This window comes from Pseudonaja textilis, chromosome 2, assembly GCF_049901715.1.
Source record: "Pseudonaja textilis isolate UNSWEBS1 chromosome 2, rPseTex1.2, whole genome shotgun sequence".
Classification (NCBI taxonomy): Eukaryota; Metazoa; Chordata; class Lepidosauria; order Squamata; family Elapidae; genus Pseudonaja; species Pseudonaja textilis.
The window spans coordinates 222,160,431-222,177,492 of record NC_141991.1 but is presented as its reverse complement, the minus strand read 5'-3'; the positions used below and the strand labels follow the sequence as shown (position 1 = coordinate 222,177,492).

General features: G+C 35.5%; 1 protein-coding gene across 4 annotated transcripts in view; it reads left to right on the top strand.

Moving 5' to 3' along the window:
* The window catches only part of XRCC4 (X-ray repair cross complementing 4), an 89,052-nt gene that overhangs the window by 7,624 nt on the left and 64,366 nt on the right, over positions 1-17,062 (top strand). For 2 of the 4 annotated variants that reach the window (XM_026718749.2, XM_087927109.1), the window contains 2 exons: positions 9,526-9,677; positions 10,752-10,939. In XM_026718749.2, coding sequence (XP_026574534.1) covers positions 9,539-9,677; positions 10,752-10,939 — 327 coding nt within the window. In that variant the 5' untranslated portion in view covers positions 9,526-9,538. Of the gene's footprint in view, positions 1-1,723; positions 1,978-3,017; positions 3,135-9,525; positions 9,678-10,751; positions 10,940-17,062 lie in introns of those variants that run through there. The other 2 variants (XM_026718758.2, XM_087927110.1) reach the window with 2 other exon arrangements.

The following is a 17,062-nucleotide window of genomic DNA, read 5'->3' as shown; positions in this document are numbered from 1 at the left end:
TAGGTTGTTTGTCTCTAAGTGGAGGATGATGGATTGGTTAATAATTGATTCCATGACTTTACAGGTGACGCAGCATAAGGAGATTGGTCTGTAATTTTCAACTAGGCAAGGGTCTCCCTTTTTGAAGATGGGGATGACTGTGGCTTGTGACCATAGGTTAGGCAAGGAACTGGTCCTGAAAGATTTTTCAAAGATTATGCTTAGAGGTTTGGCTATGGCAGTGGATAGCTTTTTTAAGAAATAGGCACATATTCCATCCGGTCCAATAGATAGAGATGGTTTTAGATTGCGTAGTTCTTTTTCAACATTGTCTTCTGTAAAATCGATATGTATTAGATCATTGTAGTTATCTGTGGTTCGGCTAGGAAATACTGGGCATGATCCATTGCTGTTTACCAATACTGAGCCAAAAAATGTGTTAAAGATGTTGGCTTTAATGGTGTCGTCGTTGCAGTCTTTACTATTAGGTCCTATCAGGGGTGGGATGGACCTTGAATCTTTTGGTTTGTTGTTTACAAAATTGTAAAAAGCACTGGTGAAATTGGTGCTTAGAAGGTTTTCCTCTTGTTTAATGTGATAATTGGTGCATTCGGTCTTTATTTGGTGGCATAAATTTTTGAATCGGCTTTTGAAATTGGCAACATGACCAGATTTGTTTTTCCGCCAGAGTGATCTCTTTTTGGATTGAAGGCAATAGGGGCAAAGTTGATTTGAACAAAATCTAGGAATTGTATAAAATGGGAGAAGAGTTAATTTCATTGTAAAATAACTTCTCTACTAAAATCATTTTTTTAAAATCAGAAGTCTAAAATAGTAATGGTGTGACTTGAGAGGATATATTATTTCCTTTTTCACCAAAACTTCCATCCATTTCCCCCCCACACTAATAAAACTCTGAGTTGCCAAAGAAGTATGATACGGAAAATGTATTGCAGAGGTTGGGATCATCCTAACACATATAAAAATATTAAATCTGTACTCTAAATGTAACATGCAGATTTTGAGGGTTAACAATTAACAAAGTGTGTGTAAGTCCTGTATTTTTAGACTATTATTGTTTTCAAGGTTTTAAAGTTCTAAATGAAGGCATACGTGAAATTTTATTTTTTATCTAAAAAAGTCTTTATTCCAAAAATTTCACTGTAAAACAAGCCATGAAATAATTGTTTTAACATAGATGCAGATGGAGAAGATGTAATAATCCTTTCTAAATAGCCTTTTTAACCTCTGATTAAATAGATGTTCATGTCTCCCTTATAGATAATGCTTTTATTATGTTCTGAGGTACCAAGAAACTAGAGGATAAGGCAGATAGGTTTTTTACACCATACTTTTTTATTGTATATTTCCCGAAGAAATGGAATGATGCTGCATGATTAATTGTTCAGGTTTTTCCTTACATGACTCACCACTTTCTTCAGCGCCTAGTACACATGTACTGCCTGGACAGGATTGGGCTATGAATGTAACTGCTAAAGCTGCAATCTCTTAGATCTGCATGTTCCCAAAGCAGAATGGCTGAGGTTTGAGGCACCTGTTGCTAAACCTTTTTCTTAGTCAAAAGACAGTTCTGCAAGCCAGAAAAGAAAAGCTGAAGTTGAAATATCAATGACACTCTGTAGTGTAATGAAGGAAGCCAAGAGTTGGTTTGAGAGTTACTCAAAGCAGCATACAAAATGATTTGTCAGCTAATTAAAAAACAACTGTCTTGTTTATTCATTAGAACTGTGGACAGTCATTGTTTGTGGAGCAGACTCCAACTAATTACATGCCAGCCAACAGCTGATTCTCCCCCAGAAGGAAGCATTGCCTAATAAAGATCATAGATGCCAACCACTAAATACACAAAGTACTAAAGATGAGCAGTTCAATCGCCAACTGTCTGGTTTTTCTCAATAAGGCTAGTGATGGACAAATTTCGGTAGAACTCTACTATTCCCACCTGAAAGTCAATCTTTGTTTCTTACTTGTCTTATGGTGAGATATTTATATGAAATATGATTCTTTTGTGCAGTTAGGAGAAATCACTAGCCTTTCTATTATCATAATCATTTTGCTTTTTAAAAATGCCTGTAATGATTAAAGGACATTGGCACCAACTGTTTTAATTTTACAGGTATTGCAAATAAGATTATAGAAGTGTCATTACTTATTCCTTGAAAGCAGTTTCAATCCATTTGACAATTATTTTGTGTGATACTAGAATGCAGGGTAAACATTCATTCTCATTATCTTTAAAACAAATGTTGGTAAATGTTTGGTTTTGTGTTATCTTAATTAAATAGTGATAGCATTATTAAATAAAAATTCTACCAATAATTCAGTTGCCACCATATCATATATTTTTAAACACTTCTTTAAAGCTAGTGAGGAATTCTAAAGGTCTTTTTTCAATGTCAAAAATAAGCAAACTAAATATATTTATTTAAATACTTTCTAGGGGGAAAATCACAATAATGCATTTGAATAAACTATGGGCTATTTTATGAACAACTGCTGTTTTTTTTAAAATGTACATAGTGTGCTTTTTCTACATATTTTTAGAATAATTTAAAAGAGAAATGTGGTTTCGAAGGAATTGGTGCTTCTTAGGAACACACATATTTCTAGGAAATTCTGCAAATCCATGAATTGTAATGGCAGGTTTGTGTACCTAAGTACACAGAAAATATTCATGGATCTTTGTTGGATCTTACATATGCCTTTTATTTTATCAGTGTTAGTGCTTCTGTTATGTCTTCAGTTACATGGAATGTGTTGTATTATTAGGCTACATGGAATGTATTGTGTCATTAGGCTACATGGATAATACTATCCTTGTGACCTTATTAGGCTAGGGGCAACAGCAGGAGCTTGGAGAAAAAACATTGACAAAAGTTATGAAGATATCTGTGCCATTTAAAATCTTTGTGCAAACTTCGTTTTCTAGAGTGAACTAATTTATTTTGTCCACACATTGTCTATAAATTTATGGGAAAATCTGGCCTTTAAATATCCTATCATATACTGCTATACTCAGGCTGATGGGACCCACACCATGTTTCTTCTGCCAGCACAAGTGGTACAGGCCAATCCCAATGGGCTGAGACAGTCCCTCAAGTAACCTGGACTTAATGCCATGAAGAGCTTTAAAGGTAATCACCAACACCTTGAATTGCATCTGGAAGCAGAGTGGTAACCAGCACAGCGCGCGTAGCAGTGTTGTTACAGGGACCATGCTTGGGACTCCCAAATCTACCTGTGCTGCCACACTCTGCACCAGCTGTAGCTTTTGAATGCTCTTCAAAGGTAGCCCTATGTAGAGCACATTCCCCGAGTGCAGGGAATCCAGGAAAGGCCACAACTGGTGCATAACACAAAGTTGTGCAAAAGTTCTTCTAGTCACTACTGCCACCTGTTTCTTGAACAGGAGTCACGAGACCAGGAGAACCCCCAAGTTGCAGTCCAAGTCTTTTGGGAGCAATGCCACCCCATGCAGAGTCAAATATGACAAAATCCCAGGTCTTGGAGCCCCATATACTGAAAACCATTTGGTCTTACCAGGGTTCAGTTGAAGCCAGTTGTTCCCATCCAGTTCCTCACAACCTCCCCACAAGGGCAGCTACGTTGTGCAAGGGAAGCTACGACATCACTTGGGTCACCAAGCATAGAAATATAGAGTTGGGTGTCAACAGCATACAGTGTTTACCTCAACGTCTGATGATGGATGATCTCACGCAAAGGTTTCTTATAGATGTTGAAAGGGGAAAAAGAGTTTCTTATAGATGTTGGGGTGGAAAAAGTACTGAGCCCTATGGCATACCACAGAATAGCAGCTGAGGGCTAGACTTCTCACTCCCTATTAATACTGAATGGGACCTGCCAAATGAGTTGAACAAGCGCATAACTGTGCCACCCATCCCCATCCCCTATTAAGGTTAATAAGGATAATTTTACATAGATTTTATATCTAAAAGCTGAATGTGGCATTCATAAGCAATTTTAAAATAGATTAAATTATATATTAAAGGTGTCCATTTTATGCTTAATAATATTGAGGTCATCACTGTTAGTGTTTGGGGATAAACCCCCAAGCAGAGTATGCAGCAGCAGTCAAGCCAGGCAGGCAAATGAGAGAGAGAGTGGGCCCAAGAGTATACACACACTGGAGACAAAAACACTGTTTGTAGTTATAAAATAGTTATTTATTGCACACAGAGATTAAGAAGTGTCATTCAGTCCATATGTCATTATCTAGTATATCCATCCAGTTATCAAGTCCATTAACAGTAAATACAATGTCCTTATCTGCTTGTAAATCTTTTCCTCCCGATACCTTTCTCTCAAAGACAACGCTGAATCCTCAGCTCACCAGGCAAACAGTCTTTGTGTTCAGTTGAAATGGTATCTGGCACAGTAGCCTCCAAAATAAGCAGATAGACGTTCCAGCAGGCAGCAGACCAGGAACAGAACCAGGTGCATCCAGAAGCCGGGTCTATTACGTTTTCCTTCCTACCTTTATGGCTGCCTGCAACCGCACCCACAATGACATTGCAGTTTCTTGTGCTTAAAGCTACAAAACACTTAATCCTAGGTTTACATATTTATTCAACCCAAACCTAGTTGGTGTATCCATATACCCAACATTCTCCCCTTTTGGGTGACATAAATATGTAATGCCTTTACATTCTAAACCCATATTTTTCACAACTCTCTAGATGCTTAATAGCACCTTGGGCTTTAGTAAAATGATCAGCTACATTGTCCTCCGACATGCAGTACTCCAGCTGTATCAATTTACTCTGTACAGAATGCCTTACATTAAGATACCTCAAATCTGTATGTTTACTTCTCGTTTTAACTGCAATATTAGTGGCCATTTGAATTGCTGCCTGATTATCTTCATGTACAACTATGGGGTAAGTTACAGTTATACCCATATCCTTCAACATTTGTTTGTACATAATCAACTCAGTACACAATAAAGATAAACAGGAGAATTCTGCCTCCATAGTAGACAAACTTATATGCTGTTGCCTTATTGACTTCCAGCCTATTAACGTCTTACCCAGCATTATGGCTGTTCCTGAAGTCGACTTTCTAGTATCTCTTTCTGCTGCAAAACTAGCATCTGCATAAGCACTCAATATGAGATCACCTTTTGGTTCTAAATACAGTGCATGGTGTAATGTACCTTTAAGATATCTTAGGATTCTTTTCAATGCTATCCAGTGACATTGAAGCGGGTCATTATTGTGTCGTGCCAGCTGATTAATACTAAAAGCAATATCTGGCCTTGACCAATTGCTAATATATGATAAGCTACCAATCAAAGATTGATACAGTTCCTTATCACATTTGGGACTTTGTGTATCCATTTTGCAAATATCCTGACTCATTGGAGTCTTTGCAGGCTTACAAAGTTCCATCTTATAATCTATTAGCAATTTAGATATCTTATCTTCCTGAGATATCTTAAAACCTTTCTGTGTTTTCAGTATATTCAAACCTAGATATCTCTTTATCTCCCCTAATTGCTTGATTTTGACTTTCTTGGCTAATGATGTAATTATTTCATTTGCTTCATCATTAGTCTTAGTTATCAGAGCAATATCATCAGTAAACAACAATAATAATGATATTTTTCCATTCTTTTCTCTCTTAAATAGACATGGGTCGGCTAAACCAGCTTTAAACCCTATATTGGTCAGTTCCTTCACAATATACTGGTTCCATTCATAGCCCGATTGTTTAAGACCATAAAGGCTCTTTTTTAATAACCAACAATCATTATTATTGTCTCCTTTAAATCCATTAGGCCTTTTCATATACACAGTATGTCTTAGTGGAGCATGCAAGTAAGCAGTTTCCACATCTAAATGGTTAACTATATATTGCTTGCTTGCTGCCCACACTAATGCTGCCCTTAAAGTTGCTGCTTTCAGACTAGGTGCAAATACTTCATCATAGTCTTTTGCACTTTGTCTAAAGCCTTGGGCTACTAACCTTGCCTTATGGATTGTGTTTCCATCTTTATCTGTTTTTATTTTAAAAATCCATCTGCAGCCAATGGGTTTTTCATTACTAGGTAATCTCACGTTTTCATACACTTGCATATCCTTCAATGATTTCAATTCTTTATTAATTGCTGCATACCAATTTTCTTTCTCTTTAGAAGGATATCTTTTAATCTCATCCACAGTATTTGGGATTCTATTTTCCTGGCACACTGTATTAGCCTGGTATCTTTCAGGCGGTCTAGAAATACGTGTAGTTCTTCTGGGTATTACTGGGCTTGGTTGAGGTACTACTTGTTCCTCATCCTCAGCTATTTCTTCCTCTAGGGGCTGTACTTCTTCCTGTACTTCTTCCTTTACATTATCTTTAAAGTTACAGGGATACTTAATGGGATTTCTATAGGATTCAATAACCACTTCGTTATTGCTATCCTGCTCTAACTTATCCCATCCTACGTGCTCTAGAAATTGGGCATTAGCACTACATAACACCTTAGATGTGCCTTTCTCCCAAAATCTATATGCCCTATGGTTAGCTTGGTAACCAATGAAGAATAATTGTTTAGCTCTGTGTTGCCCTTTACGCCTGAGTTGTGTAGGGATATGCACCCATGCTGGTGCACCAAATATGTGCAGGTAACTCAAATCAGGCTTCCTGCCATGCCACATGGTGAATGGTATTTCACCAGTAGTTGAGTTAACCACGTTATTTAATAAATGATTAGCACACATTGTGGCCTCCCCCCACAAAGAATCAGGTAACCCAGAATCAGTTAACATAGTACGGGTCATCACCTGCAATGTTTGGCCTCGCCTTTCAATATATGCATTGTGCTGTGGTCTGTATGGTGCAGATGTCTTATGAGCTATTCCAGCTGCCTTTAATCTACTCTGGAATTTGCTGTTAACAAATTCCGTACCATTATCTGTCACCAGGGTTATAAGTTGCCGTTTGGTTTTTCTTTCAGCAAACTTTAACCAATTGAAGAAATGTTGATATGTGTCAGTTTTGCTTTTCATTAGGTAGCAAAACCCATATCTAGAGTAATGGTCCATAATGCTCAGTATATATCGAGCACCCCCCATACTGGGTTTCTTTGGACCAATAATGTCTGCAAATACTACTTCTAAAGGTTCTTTAGTTTTGAAACCATTTAGCCTATTTGCAGGCATTATTTTACTCTTATCTTCACAACAGACATTAGAACGCAAATACTTATCACAGGGCTTTAACCTTATTCCTTCAGATAACTCCACTGTACGTTTTAGCATTTTAAAATTCACATGCCCCAAACGTCTATGCAATAAATGGATACATTCATCATGAGGCTTGATATTATTAAATACAGTCTGTGCCTCCCCTTTCTTACTATCATGTAAGACATATAATGTTCCATTTAAAGCTGCAGTTACCCTTTTGTTATCTCTCTCCAGTATGCACTTATTATTCTTAAATGTAACTACATATCCTAGTTTATCTAATACTCTTACAGAAAGTAAGTTCATCTTTAACTGTGGTACATATAACATTTTTATATTCTGGTTTAAACATGGACAATAAGCAATACCTTCACCCTTGGCCTTGAGGTGCCAACCATTGGCAAGTGATATACGTTGAGAGCTTGTAGACATTTTTATAAACTTTGTCTTATCTCTCGTGATGCAGTGGGATGCACCACTGTCCACCACCCATAAATCATTCTTCATATCACAATTGCCAAACATGGCCAGTTCAAAGGATTTCTTTGGCTTCTTTAAATTCTGGCTTTTTTCTTTTCTGCAGAATCTTGCCAAATGTCCTCTGCCTCCACAATTAAAACACTTTTTAATTGTGTATGCCGTTGAAGATAAATCCTCCGGGTGCTTTACTTTACACAGCTGGTTTCTCTCAAGCTTTGAAGATAATTTCTCTTCCTTAGGTTTATCTTCCCTCAGCTGGTCACGTTCACTCCTTCTTCTGGCTTCTTCTAAGAGCCTGCCGGTAATCTCAGTTACTGATAAACTGTCTTTTGGCAACACCTCTAAAGCAGTCACAAAATCATCATAGCTTCGATCCAGAGAAGACAATATGATGTATACTTGTTGCAACTCATTAAATATAAGCTCTTTTTCTTGCAATTCTTGAAAAATGCTTTTCATACAGTTTAAATGAGTTAACATGTCTCCATTTATCTCAAGATGTGTTCTAAACAGCTTCCGTGTAAGATTGATATGAGCTCCTACACTGTCTCGAACATAAATCCTTTTGAGATTCTCCCAGCAGTCTGCAGCATTTTCCACTCCACGGATATGAATGAGTTGCTGGTCAGACAGGGTGAGACCTATGATGCACAAAGCCTGTTCATTCTTTCGTTCATAGTCCTGTATCAGTTTATAATCCTCTTCATCATTGGGATTTAAGTTAGATACATCTGGTGGGTTTGTTATTATGTTCCACAAACCTTCTCTTCGTAGAAGTAAACTACATTTCATTGACCATGAAACATAGTTTGTTCCATCTAATCTGGATATCATGGACAGATGTGGCAAATTTACTTGTGCCATTGCTCTTGTGAAAAATAACTATTTAACAAACAGTTTGTATTTACAGTAATGTGCAACTCCCACCAACTCTCACTGCTATATCCTGGTTAGTTAGACTGTGCACTCTGCTGGACCCATAACCAATGTTAGTGTTTGGGGATAAACCCCCAAGCAGAGTATGCAGCAGCAGTCAAGCCAGGCAGGCAAATGAGAGAGAGAGTGGGCCCAAGAGTATACACACACTGGAGACAAAAACACTGTTTGTAGTTATAAAATAGTTATTTATTGCACACAGAGATTAAGAAGTGTCATTCAGTCCATATGTCATTATCTAGTATATCCATCCAGTTATCAAGTCCATTAACAGTAAATACAATGTCCTTATCTGCTTGTAAATCTTTTCCTCCCGATACCTTTCTCTCAAAGACAACGCTGAATCCTCAGCTCACCAGGCAAACAGTCTTTGTGTTCAGTTGAAATGGTATCTGGCACAGTAGCCTCCAAAATAAGCAGATAGACGTTCCAGCAGGCAGCAGACCAGGAACAGAACCAGGTGCATCCAGAAGCCGGGTCTATTACGTTTCCCTTCCTACCTTTATGGCTGCCTGCAACCGCACCCACAATGACATTGCAGTTTCTTGTGCTTAAAGCTACAAAACACTTAATCCTAGGTTTACATATTTATTCAACCCAAACCTGGTTGGTGTATCCATATACCCAACATTCACAATACTGAATTGTTACTTATTGAGTTTTTGCATGTAAAAACATTCTTTAAACACCCAAAGCTTAAATATGTCTTCATAATAGCCTTTAAAAGTAAATTTTACTTTTTATAGGAAGATGAAATTATTTTATCTAAATGTTTGCATTAATCTATACAGATTATATGCAGGTCAGCAGTGCTTGTGAATTTTGTATTTTGAAATTTGCTTATATTCACTGAAATGGAAATATATGTGCTGTTACCTTTGTAACTTTTAACTTCTGGTTTTTTTTTAAATAGTGACTAGAAAAATATGGAGAAGAAAATGAGACAGCTGTGTCCTATTTCTGATCCAGACACAACATACTTTCTGCAAATAACTTGGTGCAAAGATCTGGGTATGGGTTTTGATCTTATACTAAGTGATGGCCAATCATCTTGGACTGGAAGAGGTATAATAAATTTATAATAAAGTATAGTAATTTGATAAATTACTGTATGACTTACTACCATTGATTTATTAATGGGTTTCCCACTCACCCTTTTCTACTTATGTTCTATTTATCCCAAAATTAGTTGAAGTTTCCCCTATACTCACAATTATTTTATAATTTTGTTCTTTTGTTCCTTGAAGAGAGTCTAGAGCCAATTCTGAGTATTCAATGAGGCAGAAAAGGGAAAAATTGCTTCCATTGTTTCTGCCTCATTATAGGTGCTTATTCTTGTCCCCTGGTTGGGAAGAGTAAAACCTGAAAATCATAGCCAGTTCCTTTATTGGGCTCTGGAGACTGTATGAAATCAGTGGAGATTATAATTATTCTAAAATCGATATTTTATAGATTACTAAATTAACATCCAAATTATATTCTTCGGTCGAGTTGTATAAATCTATAATCTCATATTAAATTATAAATTTTACAATATAATATATTTTAAAACTTCAGTGGACTTCTAGTTGAACGATCTTTGAACAGATCAAAGATTGATCCAGGCCAGCATTCTAGACCTACCATCTCTATCCAAGTACTGATAGGAACTACAGTAACAACTTAAATACATTGATAGCTTTCTCTTTATGTTCTTTAGTGATTGGTATTTAGAGATCCTCTGACTATTGTACTGGAGATACAGTCTATCCTTCATTACTGGTAACTATGGTAGTGTTTCCTCCATAATGATCTTTTGAAGTTGATAATCTTTTCTACATATAATTATGTATTATAAAGCAGACAACTTCAATTGTCTTAGTTTTTAAATGACTTTTTAAATATAACCATAGTCCTGTGATCTGTAAAATGTTTGCTCAATTTTAAAAATATGGTATAAGAGGTTCCTTGTTAGGAAGGCCTCTTGCATTTTCACTATTTTAAAGAAAACCTAAAACATGTAATATTTTAGTTATGCTTTTAGAAAAGTATGATTTCAAATAAATTCAAATGTGTTTGAAACCTATCTATTCATATCACAACAACTATAATGGCCTTTCTTTCAAATTTATTTTAATTCTTTGAATTACTGTCTATTAGTGTCTGAAGAAAAGATTTCCAGAGAGGCTGCTGACATGGAAATGAAACAAGAAAAGTATGTAGAAGAACTTAAAAAAGTACTGTTGTTTGACCAGTTCTCAGATACATACCGTTTTGATATTTCTAAAAAAGAAATAAATGGAGAATCAATTCATTTTTCATATGAAAAGAATTTGAAAGATGTTACTGTAAGTATTGCTTTGTTACATTTATTTATCCATTTTTATGTCATAAAATCAATATTTGATGTCAAGTCTTCTGGAACAATGCTTAGGCCTTTGTCTTAAATCTCAGCAATTATAAATTCTGGTATACTACTGAAGTATTAGCATAATATTCTGTTTTTAAAAATCAGTGAGAAATATTGTGCTTATGGGAATCTTTTTTAAAATTCTAGAGTTAGAATAAAAATTATATTGACTTTTCAGTTCCAAAGTTTTGTAAAGCGGGATTCATTTGTTAAAAATGAATACACACACACACACACACATTACTGTGATTTGAAACATTGCTACCTTTGTTTTAATGTACACAAATATGTATCATTTATTTATTTATTTCTTATATTTATATACTGCCAAATCTCTGAAGTTGCAAACTTACAGTGGCAAGAACTACTATACCAGTCCCATTGAGCCAGGACCTAACTGGACTCAAGAGAGTTTGAAGTCCATCAATACAAAAAGATTGGGAGGAAGATCCATACCAGTGTACATTGTTGATATGTCTTTTGCCTATTTTTTTCCATCCAGGGACTGTTAAGATCATATTACATAGAACATGATTAATATTAATCAGTATTGTTTTAATAATCTCTATTATGTGTATTTATGTGGGTCTTTTGTTAAATAGATAATCCAATTTACAATCCCAATTCAGATCAGTATTTCCATTGCTAAGCAAGGCAGTTGTTAAGTGAGTCATGCCTAATATTATGACCTTTTTTGCTATGGTTGTTAAGCAAATCACTGGTGTTGTTTAGTGAACCATGTGGTCATTAAACAAATCTAGCTTAACCTTGATTTTGGGTGTCTGAAGCTGGCTGGGAAGGTTTCAAATGGACCCCAGGACACTGCAACGATTGTAAATATATGTGTTGCCAAGCATCTGAATCACATGCCTGTGGGGAATGCTGTAACAGTTGTAAGTAGGAGAAACAATTGTAAGTCTGTTTTTCAGTGCCGTTGTAACTTTGAACAGTCACTAAATGAGTTGTAAGTCGAGGGCAACCTGCATTTAAATATTTAAGAAGTAAGCCTATTCTATAAACTGGAGTTTGAGCCAAACTGATAGGAAATTGTTAGGAAAATTGAAATAATGTATTTATTTTTAATGTAATGTATCTTTTAGTGGTATTTCCAACTCTAGTTAGTGCATGTGATATTAAGAATTAAAAGAACAATAGGGAAAACAACGAAGTGAATCACAGAATTCTAAAAGACATATCAAACAGCAGAATCAAAACCAATCTGCCCCAGGCTTTTTGAAATAGCAGCTTTTCAAGTTAAGAACAAACTGCAGAAATACATTACTGTAAAGTGATAACCTTCTAGAAAAAGGATGCAACCTTTAATGGTAGCTTGACACTCTTATATGCATGAGAAGAATAAAAGCAACATAAAGCAACAGCAGAATTTAACAAATTAAATGGTATGCACTGGTTTCTTTTAATTAAACAATGCCATGTTTTGGGACCTAGGAAGCCTGCCTTCTGAGCTTCTTGTTTGAAACAGCATCACTTCAGACGTCTGTAAAGTTCTTATGTTTGTGATTTTCAAAAAGAGAAAACCTGGCTGTTTGCATTTTGAGCATGGTTTAAGGGTCTGCTAAGCTCTTGTGGAATATATACTTGATTATATTTTCTTCCTGACTTACGTGGTCTCTGTTTTTTTAATTCTTTTTAACAATGCAAGCTGCCCAGAGTCTTATGGAGTTGAGCAGCCTCTAAATATGACAAACAAACAAAATAAAGGAATTTAGGTCAGGAATATGGTGAATATGGTATATAGTTGTATATGATATATGACTGCATAGGTTCAATTTAGCTTTGGATACTTACAGCCCCTGATTATTCTGGATGTTGAAATTCATTCCAACACATATTAAAAATGAATATTACCAATTCATGGGTAGTAATAGAATTGCTGAGAGCTAGATTGAAATACTGTATGACTCCAACTGTATTCCTGCAATGATTCTAGTCTATTTCTCTTACATTTTTCTGCAGATATTTTTCAGTTACTATATGGAATGCCATGAAAATATATTTGATAGTTCTGTCAGAAGATAAATGTAAATTCAAAGATCTACTGAAAGAAAATTAAAATTGCTGAAAATAGTTATACTTCCATTGAAGACAATGGAATATCTGAGGGACTGCCACAGGAGAGAAGTGGGCTATTCTCCAAAGCACCTGAGGGCCGGACAAGAAGTAACAGTTGGAAACTTATCAAAAAGAGATCCAACCTAGAATGAAGGAGAAATTTCCTGACAGTGAGAACAATTAATCAGTGGAACAGTAGCCTCCAGAAGTTGTGAGGTTTTTAAGAAAAAAGGTTGGAGAGCAATTTGTCCAGAATGGTATAAGATCTCAATAAAGGAAAATATTTGTAGCATAGGATTGAAATGAGGTGTCCTTGGTGCTATCTGAGCTTTGTTGTTTTCTTCTAAGGTTTCACTATCCAGATTAAGTATAGGATCTCCTACCTGAGCATGGAGGGATGTTGGACTAGAGACCTCCAAGGTCCCTTCCAATTCTGTTTTACTGTTACTGAGATTATAATAATAAAATGCTATATCTGTACAATGATTCTATACTAAATTAATTTTCTGTTAACAATGCTTGGGTTTGAATCTATATAACGAGAGGACTCAACTGATATATAATATTGCATTCATTAATATGATTGCTTGGATCTTGTTAAACTTGCAAATAAAAGAACATGGGGTATCTAGATGAAAAATAATAAGGATAAATTGCATTTAATCATTAGCATATTGTTTAAAAACCAACTACTTTGTTTCACAAGTTTTAAACTTTTAACATCTTCTATAAAGTTTTTAGACTGATAAGGGCAAAATAAATGGCTGAGAAATAATTTTAAAATAACAATAGGCCTGGTACACTGTAGGGCTTGTGTGTCAAAGCAGATGCAGAGGCAATATGGGCCACACACACTGAGAGCTCAGTAAGGGGCCATTGAGGCTTGGCCAGCTAAACTGCTGCCACCTAAACAAACATCATAACAAGAGTCAGAGATTTACTGTTTGATCTAAGTAGGTGACCACTTGGAAGTAAATCTTTCTGAGTACTTCACCTAGGAGCTCTCTGCACATTACAAATAATGGGACTCCTGCGAGACTTTCTCATCGGAGGTGGCAATTAAATTGATTAAAGAGCTCTTGATAAACAATATTTGGGAACTGGCAAACCTTTCGGTACAATCAGGTGGCAGATATTGTAGTTTCTTATGAACATTAGTAAAGTTTTAGCCAGATAAATTTCTGGCATATGCAAAATTTGGCTCAAACAGAAATCCTACAGCAGCATTTTATTTTTCAAAATGATTAAAGCAAGAAAGTCATTTATCAATTCAATATACATTTTCTATTTTTTAAATATGCCTCTAAATGTTACCTAGCACTGATGATAGTACCTAGTTTGAGTAATGAAACATCTGCAAGAAAACAAGCAAGCTCAGAGAACACCAAGGACCCTTCACCTCTAAATGTTTCCAAAATTATTACTCAAGGGCTTAAACTCAATTTAAATATCATTTTCATGTTTTGGATCATATATTCTGTGCTACAGTTTTTGGTGTTTAGAATTGCTTGTTCAGTTGAATAGAAATAATTTCCTGTGAGGAAAACTTTTAAATCCTACATTATTGTCTAGACTTTTCCGCTTGGCAACATTATCTAGTGGACTCCAATTTTATTTTGTTTTATTTTTAATATTAACAGAATTTAAGTCAAATTTAAATCTCACCCTGCCTATCATTTGGCCTTAGAGAAAGAGTAATTATAGAGTCTTCGTTGATTATAACCAATTGTAGAACATCATAAATAAAGATCAACAATTGAACTAAAGCTGGAGCATAGAGTGTGAACTAACCGTAATTTTGCCATGATGTGCAACTACCCACTAATGTTTAAATTGTATTTAAAAGTTACTACTGCCTGATCTCTAAAGCCAAAAATTTTCATCAGATTGCTTTTCTCATTTCTTTTGAAGCATTGATGCTCATTTTTCTAGAATAGATTATCCTTCAGCTGAAATTCATTACTGTTAGTATTATGGAAGGATGATTGTGTGATTTCATAGCCATCTTCTGCTTTTCAGCAGTTAGCACAAACCATGGTACTGAACAGTGAAATTAGTGACAAGAAAATGGGTTTGAGACTGTTTTTACTCCTTTTTGATTTTGTTATCTGTTTCTTTGTGCCTGTAATTTTGTTGTTTTAACCATATACAGTTATTTTCTTAAGGTTAAACAATTTCTTCAAAATCTTTCCAGCATCAGAAATGAAACCATACTTCTTTGCAGTCTGATTAAAGTATCAGAAATAGACTTTAAGATAGTTATCAAATAATGTTTTCTTAAACCATTTAAATACTGAGAAGTATTCTTTTTAATTCCATCTGTTTATTCACAACATTATAGATAAACTGATGTTTAAAGTGAAGAAATAAGTCACATCACAAATATGCTTAAAATAAATTGTCTTACAGGTTTATAGATTAATGTCATAGATCCTGACCTACTGTATATCTTATAAATGCCTATTAATATATAGTTATCTCTCTCATCCCTCCCAATTAATTTAAAGGGTATAAAAAGCACCTGTATGATGACAAAGTGTGGGGAGAAACTGGAAGAGTGTGGGTTTTTGTTCCACCTTAGGCACAACACAAGAAGGGTAACCTTGTTCTAGCCACTTTCTCTCACCTTTAGAAAGGAGGCAAAGATGTTTCTGAAACAGAAAAGTGATAGTATTGTTGAAAAGCGCATATATTGTTCCAGCATCTCTAGCCTACTATGTTTATGCTGGTATATATGTTACTTCTACTATGGAAAAAATCATTTGCATAATTATAAAAAAATAAAAATAGAAAGCAGTGATTCATATCTGTTATGAGGAGGAAGCAAACTAATGCATGTTTTTTACAATAAATTGTATTTTGCATGGCCCTAAGTTAAATCCAGGTTTCATTGCATACAATACAGTACCTTATAATTACCATAGGTACCAATAATATACTTATTATCATAATGCAAATTACAAGAAAAGTATTCTGAACAGTAAATTGTAAGTTTATTAGATTTAATAAATAAATCATGGTTTAAAAGCCTATTTGAAAGGAGATGTCTCAAATGAAAGGAACATTTAAAGCCTTATTGCTTTTCTCTAGAACATCAAAAAACATCTGTAGTTGGGACAATTTCCCCCCACTTAGCATTATTTCATGAGAAAGAACAAGATTTGTGCATTCAGTTAAATTATTTAAAAAGCTATCTCCCATCAGTGATTCCTAACTATGAAAGCTAGCTTCCTTTTTAGCAGTACATGAGCCTTTTGATAAAAGCTGCTGTGTTAAATTTTATGTTTAAAAGTGGTTCTAGCCTTCTGACTTACCTGGCACAAAAAAAGCATTTCCAGCCAAGCCATTTACTAAATATTTGTCATTCTGGATACATGGAATCTAAACTAGAAAACCTGATTCATGCTCTTCATAAAAATGTATAAAATAATATGGAAATAATCAGCGGTGGTATTCTACCAGTTTGGCCTGGTTCTGCCGAGCTGGTAGCGCCAATGAACAGTGGAGGCCAAACTGGTTCTCTCCGATGCACTGCTGTTGAGCCCATCTACCTGCCGGGTTCCCATACTAACCTTTATTCCCTGCTTTTTGAAGCGCAGCTGCTTTGCAGATTGCTGCGCAGCTGCTGAGGTGACAGGGAGAGAGCAGGATTGCAGGAGGTGAGTCAGAAAGCCTTTGAGCCTGCGCGTTTGGCATGCATGCGCAAAGTGTGTGTGCTCAAAGCACACCCACCAAGCCACACTCACTGAACCGGTGGTAAAAAATTCCGAAACGCACCACTGGAAATAATGTTTTTTACTTATTTCATAGTAGCTAACAGGAAAATGAGATAAATGTTGTTTAGATTTAAATATAAGCATTTAAATGGTTTATTGAGAAAGCCTGAGGGTAAAGCCTTATGAAGACACCGAGATCTCTAATCTCTGGGGTCTGCTCATCCCCTTCCTGAACTGGTTTCTTATGAGAAGCAGAAGTTGTAAGAAAATCT